The following is a 19,988-nucleotide window of genomic DNA, read 5'->3' on the forward strand; positions in this document are numbered from 1 at the left end:
GTCAATATAGCTAGATCTATCAGGTATGAGTTTAGCCAAACCTATGGCCTAGTAGGACTAATCAAAAAACCTAGTCCTCAGCTTCTTGCAGAATTCAAGAAGTGAGAAGAAGGCTCTCATGTTTAGCTGCAGGTTGTTTTGCGCTTTAGGATTGATTTAAGGAAAGTCTTGGCCATCGGATCTGGTTTCCTGGATGTATGCAAGTAGGAGTCCAGATGAGCGGTTGTTTGTGAACACAGGTGTGATTGTTGAAGTATGGTGGGACAGTGATACACAGTTTCCTGAAACTGTGGACGAAGAGTTTGTATTGTGTTTATTATGGGAAGACAATGAAGCTCCTGCAGGTGTGGTGTCAGGGTCGGCTTTAGGGCAGTGCTACAGGTGTGGCTGCACTGGGCGCTGACCTGTGGAGGCGGTGCCGACCTCAGTGGGCCGCTGTGTTTAGCAATATCTTTTGATTGGAGAAAGGAGGGGCACTTTTTCCCAGTGGGAGTGAGAGAATCTGAGGAGGCGGTAATTAGGTGTGGAGGGCACCAAAAGTGTTTCTCGCACCAGACACCACCTGCGCTAAAGCCAGCCCTGTGTGGTGTGATGTCAGTGCAGCATTGGAGATTGAGTTTGACTCTGGCACTTAGTTCTGAATGGTCTGCAGCCTTCTGGTAAGTTTTTTTTGTTTATCCCCGTATTAAGGATTTTCCTGTAGTCCAGCCAGCTTGTGATGAAGTCATGAGTGACAGTTTTACCTCTGCTGTTTGGGAGACACATAAAAATCTTCCTCAGCATCTTCAGGGCATGGAAAAACGAGGTGGTTACACCACTGACTTAGGCGTCATGTTAAGCTACTAGATCAATTTATCAGTCCAACATTTGTAGATTTGTTTTTTTCTAAAACATTAAGTACACTGCTCTATTACCAGTTAACTCTTTATTTTGATGACTACAAATACTTGTGTTATATTTTTCTATGAAAGAACTGTCAAAAACTTCAATTGGTTGAATACAATTTACATTATTCGAAAACAATACATATACTGCTCTATAACCAGTTAACTCTTTACTTCAATTAAAAAAAAAATGTTCTGCTATATTTTTCTTTTGAAGGACTGACAAGAGCCGCAATTGGTTGAATAAACAAGGACTATAAAGTGTACAAAGAAAAAAAAAATCACAGCCTACTGCCATTATGTGTGATGAAACATCTACTGAATATGTGGACCTTTCTTATGTGGAGGCTGATGAGGAAACATCTGAAATGTCTGATGAATGCACTGAACCTGAGCCGGAGCCTGAACCCGAAGGCTTAACATTCTATCACATGGATCTCTACGAGTCTAGAGACAGACTAGAAATCTTTCCTGATGATCAGTTCATGAAGATGGGAAGAGATGCTGATTTGGCTGAAATAAGTGGAACTGAAGGAGCAGCTGGAAACCAAGCTCTGAGCGCAGAGCAGGCAGAGCATGATTTACATAAGGAATTGGAGGAGCTAGCCCGGCTATATGGAATAGAGGAAGACAAAGACATAGAGGAAGGCTTCTTAGGATATAGTGCACCTACAATCAAGGCAGTATCAAGGGTGCAGCCGCTGGTACAAAAAAACGATGTGGAACTTGAAAAAGCAAATATCCAAGTAAAGGAACAAGACAACCAAGATGAATGTGTTGAGCAATTTACTCAAGAAAAAAGTGAAGATCCTGACAGTGAAGAGCCCAGTTATGAAAAATCTGGTAATGAAGAACTTTGTGCTGAACAACCTTCTAACGAAGATGATAATAATGAAAAACGTATTAGTGAAGGCCCTTTTAAGGAAGAATTATGTCAAGAAGGTCCTTGCAGTGAAGAGCCCAGTAAAGAACAACCTTGTAATGAAGAACCACATAGCGAAGAGTATTGTATTGAAGAACTGTGTAATGAAAAGTCTGGTAATGAAGAACCGCATAAAGAAGAAATGTGTACTGAAGAATCTCATACCAAGGAACCGTGCAATGAAGAACCCCATAGCGAAGAGACTTGTGCTGAAGCACCACAGATTGCAGAACATCATAGTGAAGAAACATGTGATGAAGTAACTTGCAGTGCTGAACCTCCTAGAGAAGACCCCAACAGTGTATCTTGCATTGAGGAACCTCATAGTGAGCCTAGTATTGAAGAGCCTCCTGGTGGATCTCGTATAGGAAAACCTTGTGGAGAAGAATCTCAAGTTGAACCTTCAAGCGAAGAACCTCTTAATGATGAACCTTGTGGCAAAGAACCTTGCAAAGAAGAACCTCATCCCACAGAGATTAGTATTGATGAACTTCAGAATGAAGAATCTAATAATAATGTAAATATTAGCAGTGATATTATTCCTATGCAAGAGGACACTGGTGAGGAGCCTTTGAATTATGCCACAAACCAAAATGAAGATCAGCTGACAATTGACAATCAGAATATAGAAGATAATGAGGATTGGCAAATGAAAGAAGAGGTCGACCATAAGGATGAAGAGGAAATTCCAGATATTTACTGTGTTACCTGTAAAACTCCAATTAGAGCTTTTGATAAATTGTTTGGTAGCCATAAAGAACATGAAGTATCCCAACTGCCTAGTGCTGTGGAAGATGTCAAGGTAGATATCCCAACATTATTTTCCATTGTTTTTGTAAGCTTAAGTCTCGATTGTTTTCTTTTCACTGATCAATAAAACATATTTTATTAGGATGAAATTCACAAAAATATGTGCAGATTGGAAGAACAAATTGCACAGATGGAAATCTTTGCAAGTCACTTGGAGGAAATTTTCATAACAGTAGAGGTAAGAAAAGTCATGCATCGTTAGCAAAAATGTAATGTGTAGTGAAATAACTCAGCAATTCTAATGGCTTAGCTGTTTTCAACGACTCAAAACTGCTAACAATTCTGCCCTCTGCTGCTTACAGCAAAATATGGCTCTGACAATGTTTAAAACCAATGTCCCTAGATTATATGTGTTACTTTACTGATGTTGCCCATTGATATTTTAAATAAGCTATCTTTTTTCTACAGAAATCGATATCATGGATCAGCTTTCTAACGGTTAGCACACATTTTTTGTAGAAAGTAGCATACCATGAGTGAATGGGTCACTATTAAAATAGAGTATTAAAGTCTTCTTAGTTGTAGATTACAAAATGTGATATTTAAAACTGCTCCGAATAACTTTGACACCCAAACTGTGTTTCACTTTGCCCATTACTGAGAGTACTAATGATAACGTAACATAAACAATCCACCAAAAGCAGATTCAAATACATGCATTAATGCAGCCTTGAAATAACAATACACAGAACTACAATATCTATACATCTTAAAAGCAAATGTTCCCACTCACAGACAGAATTTAGATCCACAAATACGGCGAGAAGCACAGTTCTTTTTTTTAGTGCAGTATCTTGCCCTTTGGGACTCCCTTCCCACATTCACCATGGGGTCAGAGATTACATCCATAGCTTTCTTATAACCCCACTGTTGTCTTTTTTCAGGTCTTATGCTTTGGAGTCTGGCATCCTATAATTGTTTCCGTAAAACACATTTTCAATTGCTGCCACATAAATAGATCGTCAAATCCTCTGAGGGTTGGCCAAATCCACTTTAGATTACAATGCTGATTCTTCTGATGTAATTTGATTATTTTTAAAATGTATTACCCTTGGTCCACAATGGCCAATGTTACCTCTTTGAAACCCTAATGAAAAGATTTACTCAAAATCGAGCAAAGGCACACACATCTCTGAGTTAAGTTCTAGTTAAATTCCAAGTGTTGTAGTTCTGTTAAGCATATATATTGAAGCAGTCTCCTGTGGGAGATAACAATGAAAAAGCAAAATTTTTGACCTCCTTTGATCCACCTTCCCACCCCCTGAAGTATCTGAGCAAAATGTATCAAACGTTTCTGCAGATTTGTCAAATGGTGCCATCACTCCTAGGGTGCTAGGATCATTATTATTTCTATTTTTTTATAAACAAATCCACGTTTTGGGAATCTCTTTTTGAAAAACAATAAACTTTGGTGCACTGCCACCTAAAGGACAGCAGCCACATACCAAAATGTGGTGTCTCCACAGACACCCCCTTAGTGGTGGCACGTGTGAACACACAGAGATCCCTGCTAGGCTGGGGTTAATCTCTAAATATGGTGATCCTCTGTCGCTTAAGGCTGCGGTGGTAATGTCCTCCACCACTTTGACGGACAGAGTAAAGACCACCATACACTAAATAGGCCCCACCTGATATAGTTAAGACTGTAGAATTTTAGAAAATATACCCTTTCCATTATTAGAAACGTATTCTGACTAAACGATTGTTGAGTGTGGAGAGAGGTCATGACTCATGAGAGTTGAATGGGTCATGATAACCCCCCTCTCTCTCCATATTTCTTGTATGGTACCGGAATATCATGACAAAAATAATGTCTCTATAATATTGTTTACAGAAATATCATCAACATACAAAATGTGATAAAAGCAATGATTGCAAATAGTCTAACCACTGCCAATCGCTATGGGTAGCATTCCAATCCATAGGCAGCAGTTCGGGCTGGGCAATTCTTATTCGAGTAGGGTCAAGACTGATTTGTGTATGGCTGGGTGCAAACTGATGTGGCATGGTGGGCAAACACACAACGGGCCAGAATGCTACCCTGATCAATTTCCAGTGGTGCGACTTATAGAAAGCGTTCCTCCCATCACCTTTAGTTTTTTTGTTGTAATGCCCTAAGTGGAAAGGGTAACCCCATACGAGGATCCCGTAGTCATTATGCCACTTGAACCAAGCTACACCGAACTGATGAGACCCTATCAGGGCAAAACCAGTCTTGGATATTTTGTGGTATGGTTCAGAGAGGACCTGCCCATTTGGGCTGAATTTTCCCTATTCGTGCAGGGTCAAGACTGATTTGCATATGGCTGGGTCCAAACTGAGGTGGCATGGTGGGAAAAAGAACAATGTGTTGGAATGCTACTCCGAGCAAGTGCCAGTCTGAGTCTGGGGTCAAGATAAAAAGCCATTTATTTGTTTTCTTGTGGTATTCAAGGACTGAGCATAGCTCTGATATGGAAGGTTCGGTCCTTCCAGGCCTTTGGTACAAGCTACATGAAGATACGGGTGTGGGCTCTGGCTCTGTGGATATGGGGGATTGGGAGCAAGCAGGAGATTGATCAATCGTAGATTTCTGGTCAGGGTGTGGAAATTGATGAAGCTTTTGAGGGCAGCAAGTCCCTCAATGGCAATGTTAGACCTAGGTATACACTTTCCTGTGAAGGGGTAAATCCTCTCAAATGAGGGTAATGTTACTACTAGTAGCTGCGCACACATAGGTGCACACATAGATGGAGATCACAACCACCGTGGCAGATATCTCAAATCTGTAGAATAAATTTCCAGGGAGTGAAAGGTTTGGATCAGAGTATGGGATTATCCACAAACATAACTGTTTTGTGTTAGTTCCAGAACGTCAAAGGCAAACAATGTCTTGAACCTCCCAGTTCCAACCCTTTCAGTGTGATTTACAACTGTGTATTTCTCCACAATAATAGAGTAAGCATCCTCAGTAGTAAATCCTTGCCAGGAATCTCTTTGTAATTTGCTGACAGGTATAAATTGAAGTATTTTCAGACACTAGTGCCTTCGTGAGTAGGTCCCACATAACTTTCCTAACTTGCTTCTTCACACATAATGTGAACTTTTTTTAATTGATTTCACAACATAATAAGGTTCATTCAAAAACCCCTTGACTATTCTATAACTATAGGCCTAAACACCAAGAGACCATACAAGACCATATGTGGATTGCATGAATTATGAAATAAATACACATAGGGCCCCATTACTATGTCAAGCCAACTCCCGTCCGCCCAAAACCGTTGCGGTCTCAGGATCGACCAACCTCTGGTCGACGGTCCCCACACTTCTATTACAATGCGTCTGCACATGGTGCGGTCACATACTCCCATTTCTCTATGGGCACTTGTGCTGCGGTCGTACCCCGACTGCAGCACAAGCGTCCATGGAGAAATTAGAGTTTTTGTTAAGCCCTGCACTGCGTGGCAGGCACCACACGGTGCTAGCCACTCGGTGCAGGAATTGACAGGGGGGCACCAAATGTGCCCCCCAGGGCCTCAACCAGAGGCCACTTATGCAAAGGGACCTGCTAGGGACCCCCAAAAGTCACTTTTCAGAAAGCATGACTGAAAAAGTCTGTCGGAAACGAACATCCTAATCCCAATGGTGGAAACGCCGTCCCTAAGAGATTACGTGTCCATTCCTTGAGCCTGTCGGAAGCCAGCCGGAAAGACCGTCAAGTTTCACTTCCGATCGCCGTCATTGTAATACGGCGGTCGAAAGTGAAACCGAAGATATTGGTCGGACTGACATCAAAATAGGGCCCTTAGTGTACTTTTATCTATTTTTATTTGTTGACCATGTGCCGCTAGCTGCTGGACAAAAGGTGGGGGCAGCAGAGGTGGAGAGGAAAAGGCCAGTAGAAGAGAGCTTTATGGGGAGTAGTTAGTTAACTGTCACAGCTGCCAGAGTCACAGTGCAGTCCCTGTAGGCCTTGGGCTTAGTCGTTTATTTCTCTGAGATAAAAACTATGGAGCGGATGCTTCACAATAGAAAGAGAATGACATTAGCTGAATAATGAAAAATCAATGAGTACGTTTCACCCAATAATTTTTACAAACTTGCTGTATTTAATTTACTCCTAAAATCTCATGGTGTGTAACTGAAAAACTGTTTAAATAAAATATATGCTGATATGTCAAGGCACCCACCCTTTACTTATCCCTTTTATTATCCTGCATGTGAACATGTGAGAGCAGCTTTTGGGTGTGAGGTAGAGCTACGCAACGTCCCCATATTATGAGCAACTCTCCTTTCTTAAATCTCACAGGACCTAGGGGTATTTTGGTATCATAAAAACATTGTATTCCGCTTCAGAGTAACCAGCTTGTTGGTTATTCCAAGGATTATGCAGGCTATTGGTAAAAGAATAGTATTATTCAGCTTGGAGATTTACAAAAATGTTTCCTAGAGACATAGGGACAGATATAGGTGGCCAAAAACCGATCGCTAATGCTGAAATTCGCAGAATTTCAGCGTTTGCGATCGGTATTTGGCTGAGCGCAATGTAGGTGAGTTTAAACCTACTAGCAAAATAAGGAATCACAAAATTTATGATTCCTTATTTTGCTCTTGCATTTAAGGAATCGCAAATTGCGATTCCTTAAATGCAATGTAGGTAGCACAAAAGAAAGTGCACTTTAGGCTTAAGAAATTGCTTAAGGAGTCGCTAATTACCACCAACTTCAAGTTGGTGGTAATTAGCGATTTCCTGTAAAAAAACACTTTTTTGCTTTATTTAAAGTGCCATGTGGCACACATTCATGCCCTAAGGGCATGTATGTGTGCCACATGTGCACACATGCACATTTCAGGGGTGCAACAGGGTGTCCTTTTGACACCCTGGCACCCTTGAAATAGCTCCCGCTATTTGCGATTCTTTAGTAGCAAATCACATATAGTCAATATCTTCCCATTCATTTCTATGGGCCTCCTAGGCCATAGGAATGAATGGATATGTATTCCTTATTAACGAATCTCAATTTGCGAATCGTTAGTAAGGAGTATTAAAGAATCGGTAATAATTTAACTATTCTTACCTACAAAGTTGATGTTACCTACATCTGGCCCATAATGAACTAAAATGATATCTAAATGGTCAAATAAGTTAATTTTATATTAATCATGGTTTGAGCATCTTGGTGTGTGTGTGCCCGTGCTAGTGTGGTTTGGGCATTTGTGAATGTGAGCTTGCTTTATCAGTGTCATATATTAAAGATTTCTGGGTTCCGAACAATTTTGAATGTTATTAGCCACTTTCTGCTAACTGAAGCTAGCACAATGCCCAAAAATATTACACTATGATAAACTTTGAGAAAAAGAATCACAAAAGCAGCTGATGTATGTCTTGCGTGTGGTCTTAAATATTCTCAAGATTACACTGAACAGAGGGAACAGTTGAGATGAATAAATAGGCCTGATATAGAGAAAGACCACCATGGTTCCTTTGAAGCTGTGGGCCCTGGCCAATTGGTCTCGTAATGGCTCTGGCTTACATTCTCTTGTGATGGATTTACTACATAGTAGAATTAAAAACTGCCCTACTTTTGCACTGGCAAAGGTTTTTGATCCCTAATTAGCTTGTTAGTGCATAATAAGCCATAAATAAATGCTGCAACTTATAAACGTTTTGATGATTCACTTATTAACATGCAACATTCCACAGGAAAATTTTGGAAGACAGGAGCAAACCTTTGACATGCACTACACTGAAATAATGCAAACTCTTGCCCAAAGATATGAAGAAAAAGCGCAGGCGCTTGAGGAAGAAAAGAAGCTGAAGCTAGAAGCGCTATATGGGCAGCTTGTGGATTGCGGAAAGACTCTCGACACGTCCAAGGATCTGATGGAAACTATTCAGGCGTTGTTTAAGAGCAAAGACAAGGTTGCTTTTGTAAAGGTAAGAGAACCAGCGCAGAGAAGCTGTAACTCGCGTTATTGACTTAGTAATGCTACATTGTAAAGCAGACATGATTTTCTCAGGTTGTAGTGAGATCTGTTGATTTAGCTTCACCCTTGTGTATAAACTTGACATTAACATTCAGAAATATATGAATGAATTTCCAGTACACAGCTTTATCATTTGATATTCTGAACTGGACATTTCACAGGTTCCAGCCTCTATTTTTGAATTCAAAACTCGGTTGAAGAAAACTAGCAATGGTTCTTTATACGTTAGGCTGTTCTGTTTTTCTGAAAGCATATGTCAACATGATGTGTAAAGTGTGTGTTTTTCAGTTACTTTCATAGGTTTTATTTGAAAAGACAGTTTTTTTAAATGAAAATGCTGCTCACATGGTTGCAAAGTAAACTATACAATGTTTTCCATTTGCGTTTTAGTGACCTGTGTATTTGCAACACCTTTTCCAACTCTCATTCATGCCCCTGTCCCAAAAAATAGAAACAATGCTTAATTTGTGCCGGTGATTGCTGGTGGCCGTCACTGGTGCTTATTTCAGGGGAGAAGGACTCTTTTAATCTTCCCACAGACAGTGCCCTGACGAACATGTGCTCGTTTTGTCCCTTCACAAGCCTCTCGGGCACTCAGTTATTGACATGGGTGCACCTGTTATACGGTTCCCATTGGAAAAGTTAGGACTGTGTATTATGACAACAGGACTCCAAAATAAAAGGACTTAATCCATTGATACCATCGGTAACTGTTGGCCCAATCAATCAGGGAATTATCAAGCGTGCTACTCGCACTAGGGAGAGTGTGTGTGTGGGGGGAGGGTGGGAAGCTCCGGGGCAGTCAGAGAGCCAGGTTTTAAGGTTCCTCCTGAAGGTGTGGAGGTTGGGGGGAGCACCTGATGTTGACAGGGAGTTCTTTCCAGGCTTTGGCTATGACATAGGAGAAAGTTCTTCCGCCTGCTCTGAAGCAGGGGATTTCTGCGAGAGCGAGGTCTGCAGAACGGAGGTTCGTGTAAGGTGACTCTCTCGTTGAGGTATTTGGGTCTGATGTGCAGTGATTTGTAGGCGTGGGTGAGCAGTTTGAAGGATACTTTCTTCTCGATGTCTGGCTGCAGCGTTCTGGATGGTTTGGAGCTTGTGGAGAAGGGTTTTGTTGATTCTGGGGCAATGGGTGTTTCCGTAGTCCAGTCTGCTGGTTATGAGAGAGTAGGTAATGGTTTTTCTGTATTCTGGGGCTATCCATTTGAAGGTCTTGCAGAGGATCCGAAGGCAGTTGAAACTGGTGGAGGTAATGGAGTTGATCTGGCAAACCCCTAACCATCCTGGGGTGGCAGATGATTTTGCCAACCTCAAATGCTGCTTTGATCCCCAAAGGATTACTGTTTACTAATGCATGTCCATGGTAAATACAAGGAAAAATTCAAATAAAGATTTCAATACATTTATTGAAGCAATCGTAATGTTGCATAGAAAGAATGAGCTGTGATAATTATGCTGATAAAACAAAACAATGTAACCAGCATTATGAACATGGTGAAGACAATTACCAGTCCAACCATGGCAATATGATTTCTATGAATGTCTACCTATAACTACCCCTACTCTGAGATCATAGTGGGTGTAGCCTCTCCCGGTCTCTTAGGTTAGCCTGCACCCCATACTTGGATAACTGGACCAATTAATCGATATGATGGGGAATTACCGATCCCTCTCTGTAGGATTGAAGATCATTTTAAGCAGAGCCTCATGTCAAACACATCAAGCCAGAGGGCCCCTTTGGCCCAAAAAGGGACAGTGCACTGTTTATATATATTTAAAACCACTATGCTAGAGGTACAGCTCTGATGCAATGATGTGTCTAGATGTTATAAGCGGTCTCCAAACGGCCAAAACAAACACTAGGATATCTTTGCTTAGCTTTGAACAACGTGTACCGAGAATGTAGCGGAGAAGGCTTCATACAAATTTAAAAAAGGAGCATGAGCAGTGTTTTCTCAGAAATAATATTGTGCAGGCCTAAACTAATTAAATACTTTTTTTTAATGAAGTTTGCAAAAATGAATAAAACTTAAAGGAGAATCAAAGTGGGTTTAAAAGGGCCTCACTATACATCTGTCAAGTGCAGTAACTTCACCTAGGCAGCACCAGGTGTAGATGAGAACAGGTTGGGAAGAAAGAGACCAGATAAGGAAACAGCACCCACTTATCATGGCTTTCTTCATCATTGGTACCTTACTCCTCCAGTAAAATAATACCACCAAGATACGCTCGACCTCCTGACCCTAAACATGAGATAAATGTTCTCTTATCCTTTACCCATTATTGTGTTAGCCTGTACCCCTTACCTTTTCCCTTAATGCACAACAAGGTGCCTGATACAAAGAATAAAGGTGGGAGACTCACTGTCACGACCTGACCTAGAAGACAGCTTGAATGTATCAATTTAAGCTTTCTTATCACAACTTTTATCGAAATAATACAGCAGTTTGCTTACATCAACAAATTTCATATCTTTTATTTCTCGATGATTGTATATCTTTACTTTGCTTGATAGTAGTAATATTGTTCACAAAAACACATGTTTGTTAATGTTATAAAAAAAATTAAGTCATTCCTTCATGACTTGATGCATTAAACATTGCATTTACTTAACATCATGTTATTATACAACAATAAACACAAATCCATCGAAGACGACGATGGTTAGAGAATGGCCCGATGCATTTCGGGACATGGAGCCCCTTCCTCAGGGGTCACTGTAAGTGAAAAAACATCAATGAAACAATGTCATTATGCTATCAGCAATTCATGTTCTAATGGTATACGTTTATACACAGCCACGAAAATTAGGAGTCTCATAGTTGATGCTGTACAATAGTGTTACTCCATGAAGATAGTCCACATTCATTCAGGTGAGCACTAAAAAATGACAAATTGGAGGGTTACGGGGTGAAAAAAATAAAGGCTCAACCAAAGTCAAAACGACGCGGTGAATCCTGTAGCGAGTGTTAATGGAAAAATAGCGTATATCAAACGACAAAGAAAAGTGACAATAAAACAGGTTATACTGAGCATGCAAGTGAACTAGAAAACAATGTGACCTGTGTGTGCAAAAAAATTCAGCAATCACGAGCCATAATAACGTTTTACTAAGAAAACGACGACTGTACCGATTATGTGAATGTTACAAGACGAAGTAAGGAACGCTGACCTGGATTTAGGCCGGTTAAAGAAGTGAAACCGAACTTTACGTTCCACAAAGCTTTATACAAAGAAAAACGAGAAATGCTATGAACTGGCGAGCTCGATTTAAATAAAAGAAGCGTGAAAAAAGTGATATAAATATAAATAAAGTGATACCAGCGTGGGATTTGGAAGAGCTCCCACATATGCCAACAACTTTATGGAAGCTTTCGAAGAACAACACATTTTGAGCAGCAAGGAATGGAACAAAGAATTAGTGATGTCCCGCCGATTCATCGATGACACCTTTCTAATGTGGACCGGGACCACAACATTACTTGTGGAGAACATCAAAACACTAAATAGCAGAAACAGCAGGATCAAATTTACGCACCATATCAGCCACAATGAACTATCTTTTCTGTATGTTATGATCAGTAAGGAGAACACCACCGTCCACACACAGACATTTATCAAACCACATTAATGTATCAAAGTTTCCATTCACCACAACTAATTTGCATTCATCTATTTTCTCAAATGCTCCGAATTAAGAGAATTTCGTCTACATCAGAAGCATATCAACAAGATCTTGAACGTTTGAGACAAAGTTTCCAAGACTGTATTGATAAAGCCGAATTGCGAGCAGCAGTCATTGATCTTAAAGATTCGTTAAGATTCAAACTTAAACAATCCACAAGCAATCGAAACGTATTTGTATCTAAATTTTCCACCACATCTGCGAGTACCAAAAAAATTATCCTGAAAAGATGAGAACTGCTTCAAAAGGAGAATGATTTCAACAATATTTTCAGAGAAGGACCCATATTTGCGTACACAAGAAGTCTCGATCTCAAAGAAATGTTAACCTGTTCAAAAAAGGTCGACAACACACAACACAGAGGCATGAGAAAATGCAACAACTGCACTCATTGCAATAATGTAATTCAGCAAAATTTCATGACGGATCCCAGAACGGGAGATAAAACAATGCTACGCTTCACAGCAGATTGTAATTCCACCTTTGTATTCTACAGTATCAAATGTCCATGTGGACTCCTATATATAGGAAAAATGGAAAAATCAAAATAAGAATCGGAGAACATAAAAGCATGATTCGAAACAAAAATACAAATTCCAATCTTGTTGTACATTGGCCTAAACACCAACACAACATTGCTCAAGTTCGATTCATGGTGATCGAAAAAATAATGAGCCAAGAGGGGAGGGATCCTAGCCAGCACTTATCACAACGCGAAGTGATATTGATTAGGAAATGTCAGACCATGGAGCCCCTTGGCTGAAATGAAAAAATTGACCTTAGCTGTTTTTTATAAATAGCAGTTCTGTATACTCTCTTCCTCAGAACAGGCACATGCAATCTTCATTGTGAGTTCAGTCACATGTCACACCACTGTTCAGCTAAGGTGGAAACTAGATTTTATATGATGTATTTCTCAACTATTTTCATGCATGAATACGTTTTAGGCTGCTGTTATTTGTAGCTTGTGTTTCTATATTGTGGATTATTCGATGTGATATTGATCTAATTTTTTAGTTTTTTTAAATATAAGCTCTTTGTGTTTATCCGTCGGTGATGTTGCTCCATGAAGATACTTACAAAAAACACAAGCACGAGCAATGTTTTTACCCTTTTTCACTCCTTGTTTACTTCACCCTTTTTTACTTCACCCTTCTTTACTTCACCTTTATTCACTACTAACCCCACCAACATGGCCGCCATGTTGATGTTGTCTTTTGACTAGCCTGTTGTTTATGTCCTGTCACACCCATGTGACTGCTAGTAAACATAAGGCCAGCGGTCTCAGAACCGCCGCCTGCAACACCGAAGTGTTTGAGTTACCCCAGCAGATCCATTCATTGTACAAACTCTTTTTCAAGAGGTGAGTTAGCACCTGTAGTTATGTACGTCTCCTTAGCGTCCTTTTTGGAACAATGTGGGCAGTATGTAATTGACTCTTCACTTTACGCAGATTTTCCCAACGGGTTAGAAGACGTATTATGGTACTTTATTTATATTTATATCACTTTTTTCACGTTTCTTTTATTTGAATCAAGAACGCCAGTTCATAGCATTTCTCGTTTTTCTTTGTAGAATGCTTTGTGGAACATAAAATTTGGTTTCACTTCATTAACCTGCCTAAATCCAAGTCAGCGTTCCTTACTTCGTCTGGTACCATTCACATAATCGGTTCAGTCGTCGTTTTCTTAGTAAAAGAGCACTATGGCCCGTGATTGCTGAAATTTTTTGCATGCACAGGTCTCACTGTTTTCTAGTTCACTTGCATGCTTGGTACGACCTGTTTTATTTTCACTTTTCTTTGTCGTTTGATATACGCTATTTTTCCATTAGCACTCGCTACAGGATTCACCGTGTCTTTTTGACTTTGGTTGAACCTTTATTTCTTTCACCCCGTAACCCTCCAATTTGTTGTTTTTTAGTGCTCACCTGAATGCATGTGGACTATCTTCATGGAGTAACACTATTGTACAGTATCAACTATGAGACTCCAAATTTTCGTGGCTGTGTATAAACGTATACCATTAGAACATGAATTGCTGATAGCATAATGACATTGCTTCATTAATGGTTTTTTACTTACCATGTCCTGAAATGCATCGGGCCATCCTCTAACCATCGCCGTCTTCGATGGGTTTGTGTTTATTGTTGTATAATGACATGATGTTAATGAAATGCAATGTTTATTGCATCAAGTCATGAAGGAATGACAGAATCTTCTGACAAACAGAAGATTCTGGTTTACCATCAGCCAGCAGACAGGAAAGTAGTGACACCACGCAACCATGTTCAACAACCGCCACTGAATCTTTTTTATCCAAGGGACAACAACCATCACAACCACCGGATCAACCAGCCCAAAAAAGCAGTGGAAATGTGAAAAAAAAACAGGAGAGGACAAACCAAAAGAAAAGGAAAAGAGAAAATCGAACCTAAGGAGTCAAAGGACATTGTGATTAATGTCTCTTCTATTGATTTGTCCAAAAAACAAATAGATATTTTAAACAATGGTACATCAATTGTTTCAACTTATAATACCAATTTACCTGAAACTTAAATTGCGTTTTATAAGTTTATGCACACCATTAAATTTCAACACTTTTTTGGTAATGTGATTCCTGAACAGATCATACCAGAAGCAATAGAATACATTGAGTTCAAACCAAGAAGCACATACACGGCACCTACTTCACAAAAAACAATTGATCTATTTGAAACCTTGGTTCTTCAGGATCTACAATCATTGAATTTTCAATCATTTAAAAGGTCTAACACCACCAAAGAAGAACGGAAAATATTGCAACAATTTTCCAACAAGAAATAACTCACATTTCAACATGCTGATAAGGGCGGTACCCTAATCATCATGGACACCACATACTATCTACGTAAAGTGGAAGAACATCTTGCTGATGAATCTACTTATCTCAGAATATGAACTGATCCCACCCATGAAATCGCCAAAAAACTGGAACAAATTTTGGAACATGATGAAACAATGGACTGGATTTCTGTGAAAACCAAACAGTATCTCACTAAGATCAATCCGAAGCTGCCTCATCTATACATATTACCGAAAATTCACAAACATCCCACAGATCCTCCTGTTAGACCTATAGCTTCGGGAGTCGGTTCGATATTTGGACAAAAACGTAAATATGTCAATAATTTTTTACAAAGCTTCGTGATGACCTGGAAGACTAATATTAAAGATACCACAGATTTTCTGAATCAATTGAACAACCTAAACACCACCGACAGTCACCATTGGATTTTATATACAATCAACGTAACTTCTCTCTACACATCTATTCCTTTAAAAGAAGGGATTCAGGCAGTGGAATGGGCCTTACTTGAAAGGGATCAAATTGGAGCAAACTAATTCTTTTTGCTGGAACTATTGTCATTTTGTCTTCAGCACAGTTACTTTCATTTTGAAGAAGATTATTATTTACAAATAAGTGGTACCAGCATGGGATTTGGGGGATCTCCCACATATGCCAACATCTTTATGGCAGCTTTCGAAGAACAACACATTTTGAGAAGCAAGGAATGGAACAAAGAATTAGTGATATACCGCCGATTTATCAATGACATCTTTCCAATATGGTCCGGGACCACAACATCACATGTGGAGAATATCAAAACACTCATTAGCAGAAACAGCAGGATCAAATGTACGCACCATATCAGCCAGAATGAACTATCATTTATTGATGTTATGATCAGAAAGGAGAACACCACCATCCACACGCAGACATTTGTCAAACCAACTGATCGCAACAACACATTAATGTTTCCATTCACCACACTAATTTGCAATCTTCCATTTTCTCAAATTCTCCGAAATAAGAGAATTTCGTCTACATCAGAAGTATTTCAACAAGATCTTGATAGTTTGAGACACGAAACCATTACTTTCTAAGGCCACTATGCTCGCGGCCACTCCTGTTCTGTATTTCTTGATGAACTTGATCTCCTGATTGGCCTAATTCTGGACTGTTGTCTTCATACCTGCATCCTAACACCCACCCTGGGGGATCTCACAGGTGTATGTTTTTGTTTTTGAATTACTCTTGAAAATTGATTTCACAACTATAATGGCCACCAGGTGATAACCTGTTCTTACTCAGGTCACTGTGCTCGCTGCCACTCCCGATTCGGATTCCCTGATTTACTGACTCTCCCAACTGTTCCGACTCCTGACTGCTGTTATCTTACCTACTGCCTGCTTTGCACCTTTGGGATTTCTTGAGCGATTGAATGAAGACTCATCTCAAATGAAGACAATTCTAAAATGGTTTACCACATGAATACCAGTCTGTCTGTAGGCCCACTGACTTTGTTGTTGAACTCACTAGTCCGCTGAGCCCCCGCTATGCTTTATGCCCCTCCAGACCTATGTGGCGATGACTTAGCACTGTTCTTTCCTTTTCTCGAGCTACAATTGTAATTGTTCCTTCCCAGACCATCTATACAATTTTATCTTGCGCTCCTGTGGAGGCCATATTTCTACTTTTACTCTCTTATTTTCATGTTGGTGCTCATAATTGCAGCCGGTTAGGAACACTTGGCAGATTCGCATGGGACGTAGATCACCGTTGTGGGTTCCCTCCCACTCCCCCTCCCCAATTCATTCTCTTTCCCGTACCCCTAACTGCCCTCCCAACCTTCCTCTAACTTTCCACTTCTCAGCCCCATCACAACATGCCCCCCTCTTATCACGCACACATTCCAGATGAATACAATCTCTCCAGACATGGCCCTAACTCCTGGACCATCCTTTATCCCCCCAATCTGTCTAAAAATGCTAATAAAAACCTCAAACATATACTACTCATTCATAACCCTTAAACACTTATTGTTGATAACTACCTCAGCCTCTCTTACCCCGTAAATATTAACTACATCTTCTATTCCAAACGCCCCTTCAAATGGAAAAGCATATTCCAATGGCAGCTCCCAGTCACTCACTCAATCAAAATTCCTTATGGATTTAAATTATCCACTACTCCCTCCCCAATATTTCCAGGTGAAATCGACACCTTCATCTTCAAAACGGGTAACATCCTCATACAAGCCGCCGAATCACACCTCACCATCTTTGAGCACCACTTCAACACCTTGTCTCTCCACCTAGACAAAATGTACCTAATGCTCTGAATACCCAATCGCTCAACACCCCTGATCTCTTCCTTTCCACATTCCCCTCTCTCCATCTTCCTTGTCTTCACTCCTACCAACTCCATACTCCAAACTCCTATTCCCCACTCCCCCTCCCATGCCATCTACCAACCGCCGTCGCCTAAACTTTCTCTCCCTACAATGATCCCCCTGCCTACTGACATACCCACTGTGCAACCCCTCTCCCTACCACTTACATTCTCCGACAATGTGTCCCCCTCAACATCTTTCAAGATAACCAACCCCTTCCTTTCTTCCTGTATGCCTCAGCCTGAATCCCTACCCTTCCACCCTTCCTCTCCTATTGTACAACCTCTAGCCCCAACCTCATCCTCTCCAAACACTCCTTCACAACCACAACATTTTTCTCAACCGTTAATCCCCGACGCAGTCCTACTTCACACTCTTTATGCCCTCATATCTTCTCTATCCACATCCACCTAGTTCTTAAATCTCTTGTCCTCCATCATGCCACTACCCACCCCTAATTGCCTTATCTCTACTCATTCCAACACCATTAACTTCACACACCTTACACACAATTGCCCCCGTCTACAACAAACACTATCCACTCCCTTTCACCCCATCCTACCCTTTAGAGATCCCCCACTCCCCTATAACCCTGACCCTACACAACATCGAACGCAATCTCTCTATAGTAACGAATAAACTCGCCCGACTTAGAGACGATGTTAAATCCCTCAGCACCGGACTCTCGCTTGCAACTGCCTACCACCCCAACCGTAAAATCTCAGCCAACTTCAATCGTCACCTTTGGAATACTTCCCCACTCCACAGCCGTATGTCTAGGCCTCGCTGCACCTCAAACCACCACCATCCGACCTATCTGACCAATGCAATTCCTACCTTCCTAGTTCTTCAGTCAACAACCAACCTCCCCTCTACTCCTACATCCCTGTCATTCTAGGGACCAACAGAATTCCCTCCACATCCCCCTTCCCCAGACCCCCGCCTCAACTCACCTCCATCTGCTCCTGCCCTCCCTCCCAAAATAACCCCAATCCACTCGCCTGCATGCTTGTTAACTGTCAATCCGCCGCCCGACATGCCACTGAAATCTCCAAATCTATCCTCAGTGAATGTATTGACATCGCGTTCCTCACGGAACCTTGGCTCAATGAACACTCAACGAGCGTGCTTGATCTACTCACCACCCTGGATACTCTATCCTCAGAATCGACAGACCTGACAGAAGAGGAGGTGGATTGGCCATAATCTTCAACAATGAACTTCAGCTCTCCCTTGTTAACAACTATGGCCACTCCACCTTCAAATACCTTGTAGCTGAACTTAAAATTCTAGGCGCCCATTCTATTTGTTTACACACTATCTACTACCCTCCTGGTGATCCACACACCTTTATTGATGAACTTTCTGACTTAATTAGACAATCCTCATTATCCAACTCAAAAAATCTCTTCCTTGGAGACCTCAACCTCCACTTGAACGATACCAATGACCCCACTACCACCCTCTTTACCAACCTTCTCGAGATCAATGACCTCAAACAACTTTGTCATTCTCCACCCATACCAAAGGAGCCATCCTGGATGCTATCATTACCCACAATGACTTAGCCTTCCTGACCAACATCATCCCCATTGATTGGTCCGACCACCACCTCATACTTTTCACCATTTCCATCACACTGCCTCCCCTCTCCTCGAAACAAATGAAACCTACGAAATGGACCAGAAATCTAAAACGTATGTTATGTTATGTTAATTTCGATTTATATAGCGCCAAATCACCGACAGGTCTCTTGGCGCTTGCTTTGGGAACCCGTCCTGGCTTTCCCTGCGAGATAACCCTTACTGGGCATCCCCAATGTGAAGACCAGGCATCCCATCGCGGTGGGGTCGTAGTGGAGATTAAGCAAGCTATTGCCCAGAGTTGCAGAGTGTGAACCCATGATTCGAGTAGGCACTGAGGCGAGAATTATCGAGTCTGTGGACATTTTTGAGCTCAAGACCCTGCCGCGTCAGGAATTGAACCCTGGTCCCGGGTCTGACCTCTGCATCAGGGTCTGCCTCCTCTAACCAGTGAGCCACACTTCTCCCTCCTGGCAAACTTGAGTCCAAACTACAAGCTCAACTGCTCCTCACTCCTCTCTCCCAAAATGAGAATGAGCTTACTGATCACTTTAATAAAGCTGTCACAGTTGTCCTTGACCAATTGGCCCCCTCCTAAACTTAAAACGCTGCGTAGCTCCACCTAACTGCGCCCGTGCTCCTGTGACCAGCCGCTGCTTCTGAGGGCGTTCGAGGCCCGCCTCCACCCGCAGGCTACCACCTGCACCTCATCCCTGGTGGCCAGTGGTAGGCCTTAGGTTTGCTCTGTGCCCGCTTGTTTTTTTCCTGTGTCCGCTGTTCTTGTATTGCTTTTTTGCTTTGTGACTGTAATTGCCTTGTGCCACTTGCTCCCTGCCTTTGTCTGTGCTTGTTTCCTCCCTCTGTGCCTGTTCCCTCGCCAATCCCGCTCCCCGCCACTTAGTCCCCTGTGGTCCTGCCCC

General features: G+C 41.3%; 1 protein-coding gene across 1 annotated transcript in view; it reads left to right on the plus strand.

Moving 5' to 3' along the window:
- FSD2 (fibronectin type III and SPRY domain containing 2) overlaps nt 1-19,988 on the plus strand; it is a 556,003-nt gene that overhangs the window by 30,199 nt on the left and 505,816 nt on the right. Inside the window, exons 2-4 of the mRNA XM_086958241.1 lie at nt 1,102-2,608; nt 2,699-2,794; nt 8,303-8,536. Coding sequence (XP_086814367.1) covers nt 1,184-2,608; nt 2,699-2,794; nt 8,303-8,536 — 1,755 coding nt within the window. The 5' untranslated portion in view covers nt 1,102-1,183. The remainder of the gene's footprint in view (nt 1-1,101; nt 2,609-2,698; nt 2,795-8,302; nt 8,537-19,988) is intronic.

The sequence above is a fragment of the Lissotriton vulgaris genome, chromosome 2_1 (genome assembly GCF_964263255.1).
Source record: "Lissotriton vulgaris chromosome 2_1, aLisVul1.2, whole genome shotgun sequence".
Taxonomy (NCBI): domain Eukaryota; kingdom Metazoa; phylum Chordata; class Amphibia; order Caudata; family Salamandridae; genus Lissotriton; species Lissotriton vulgaris.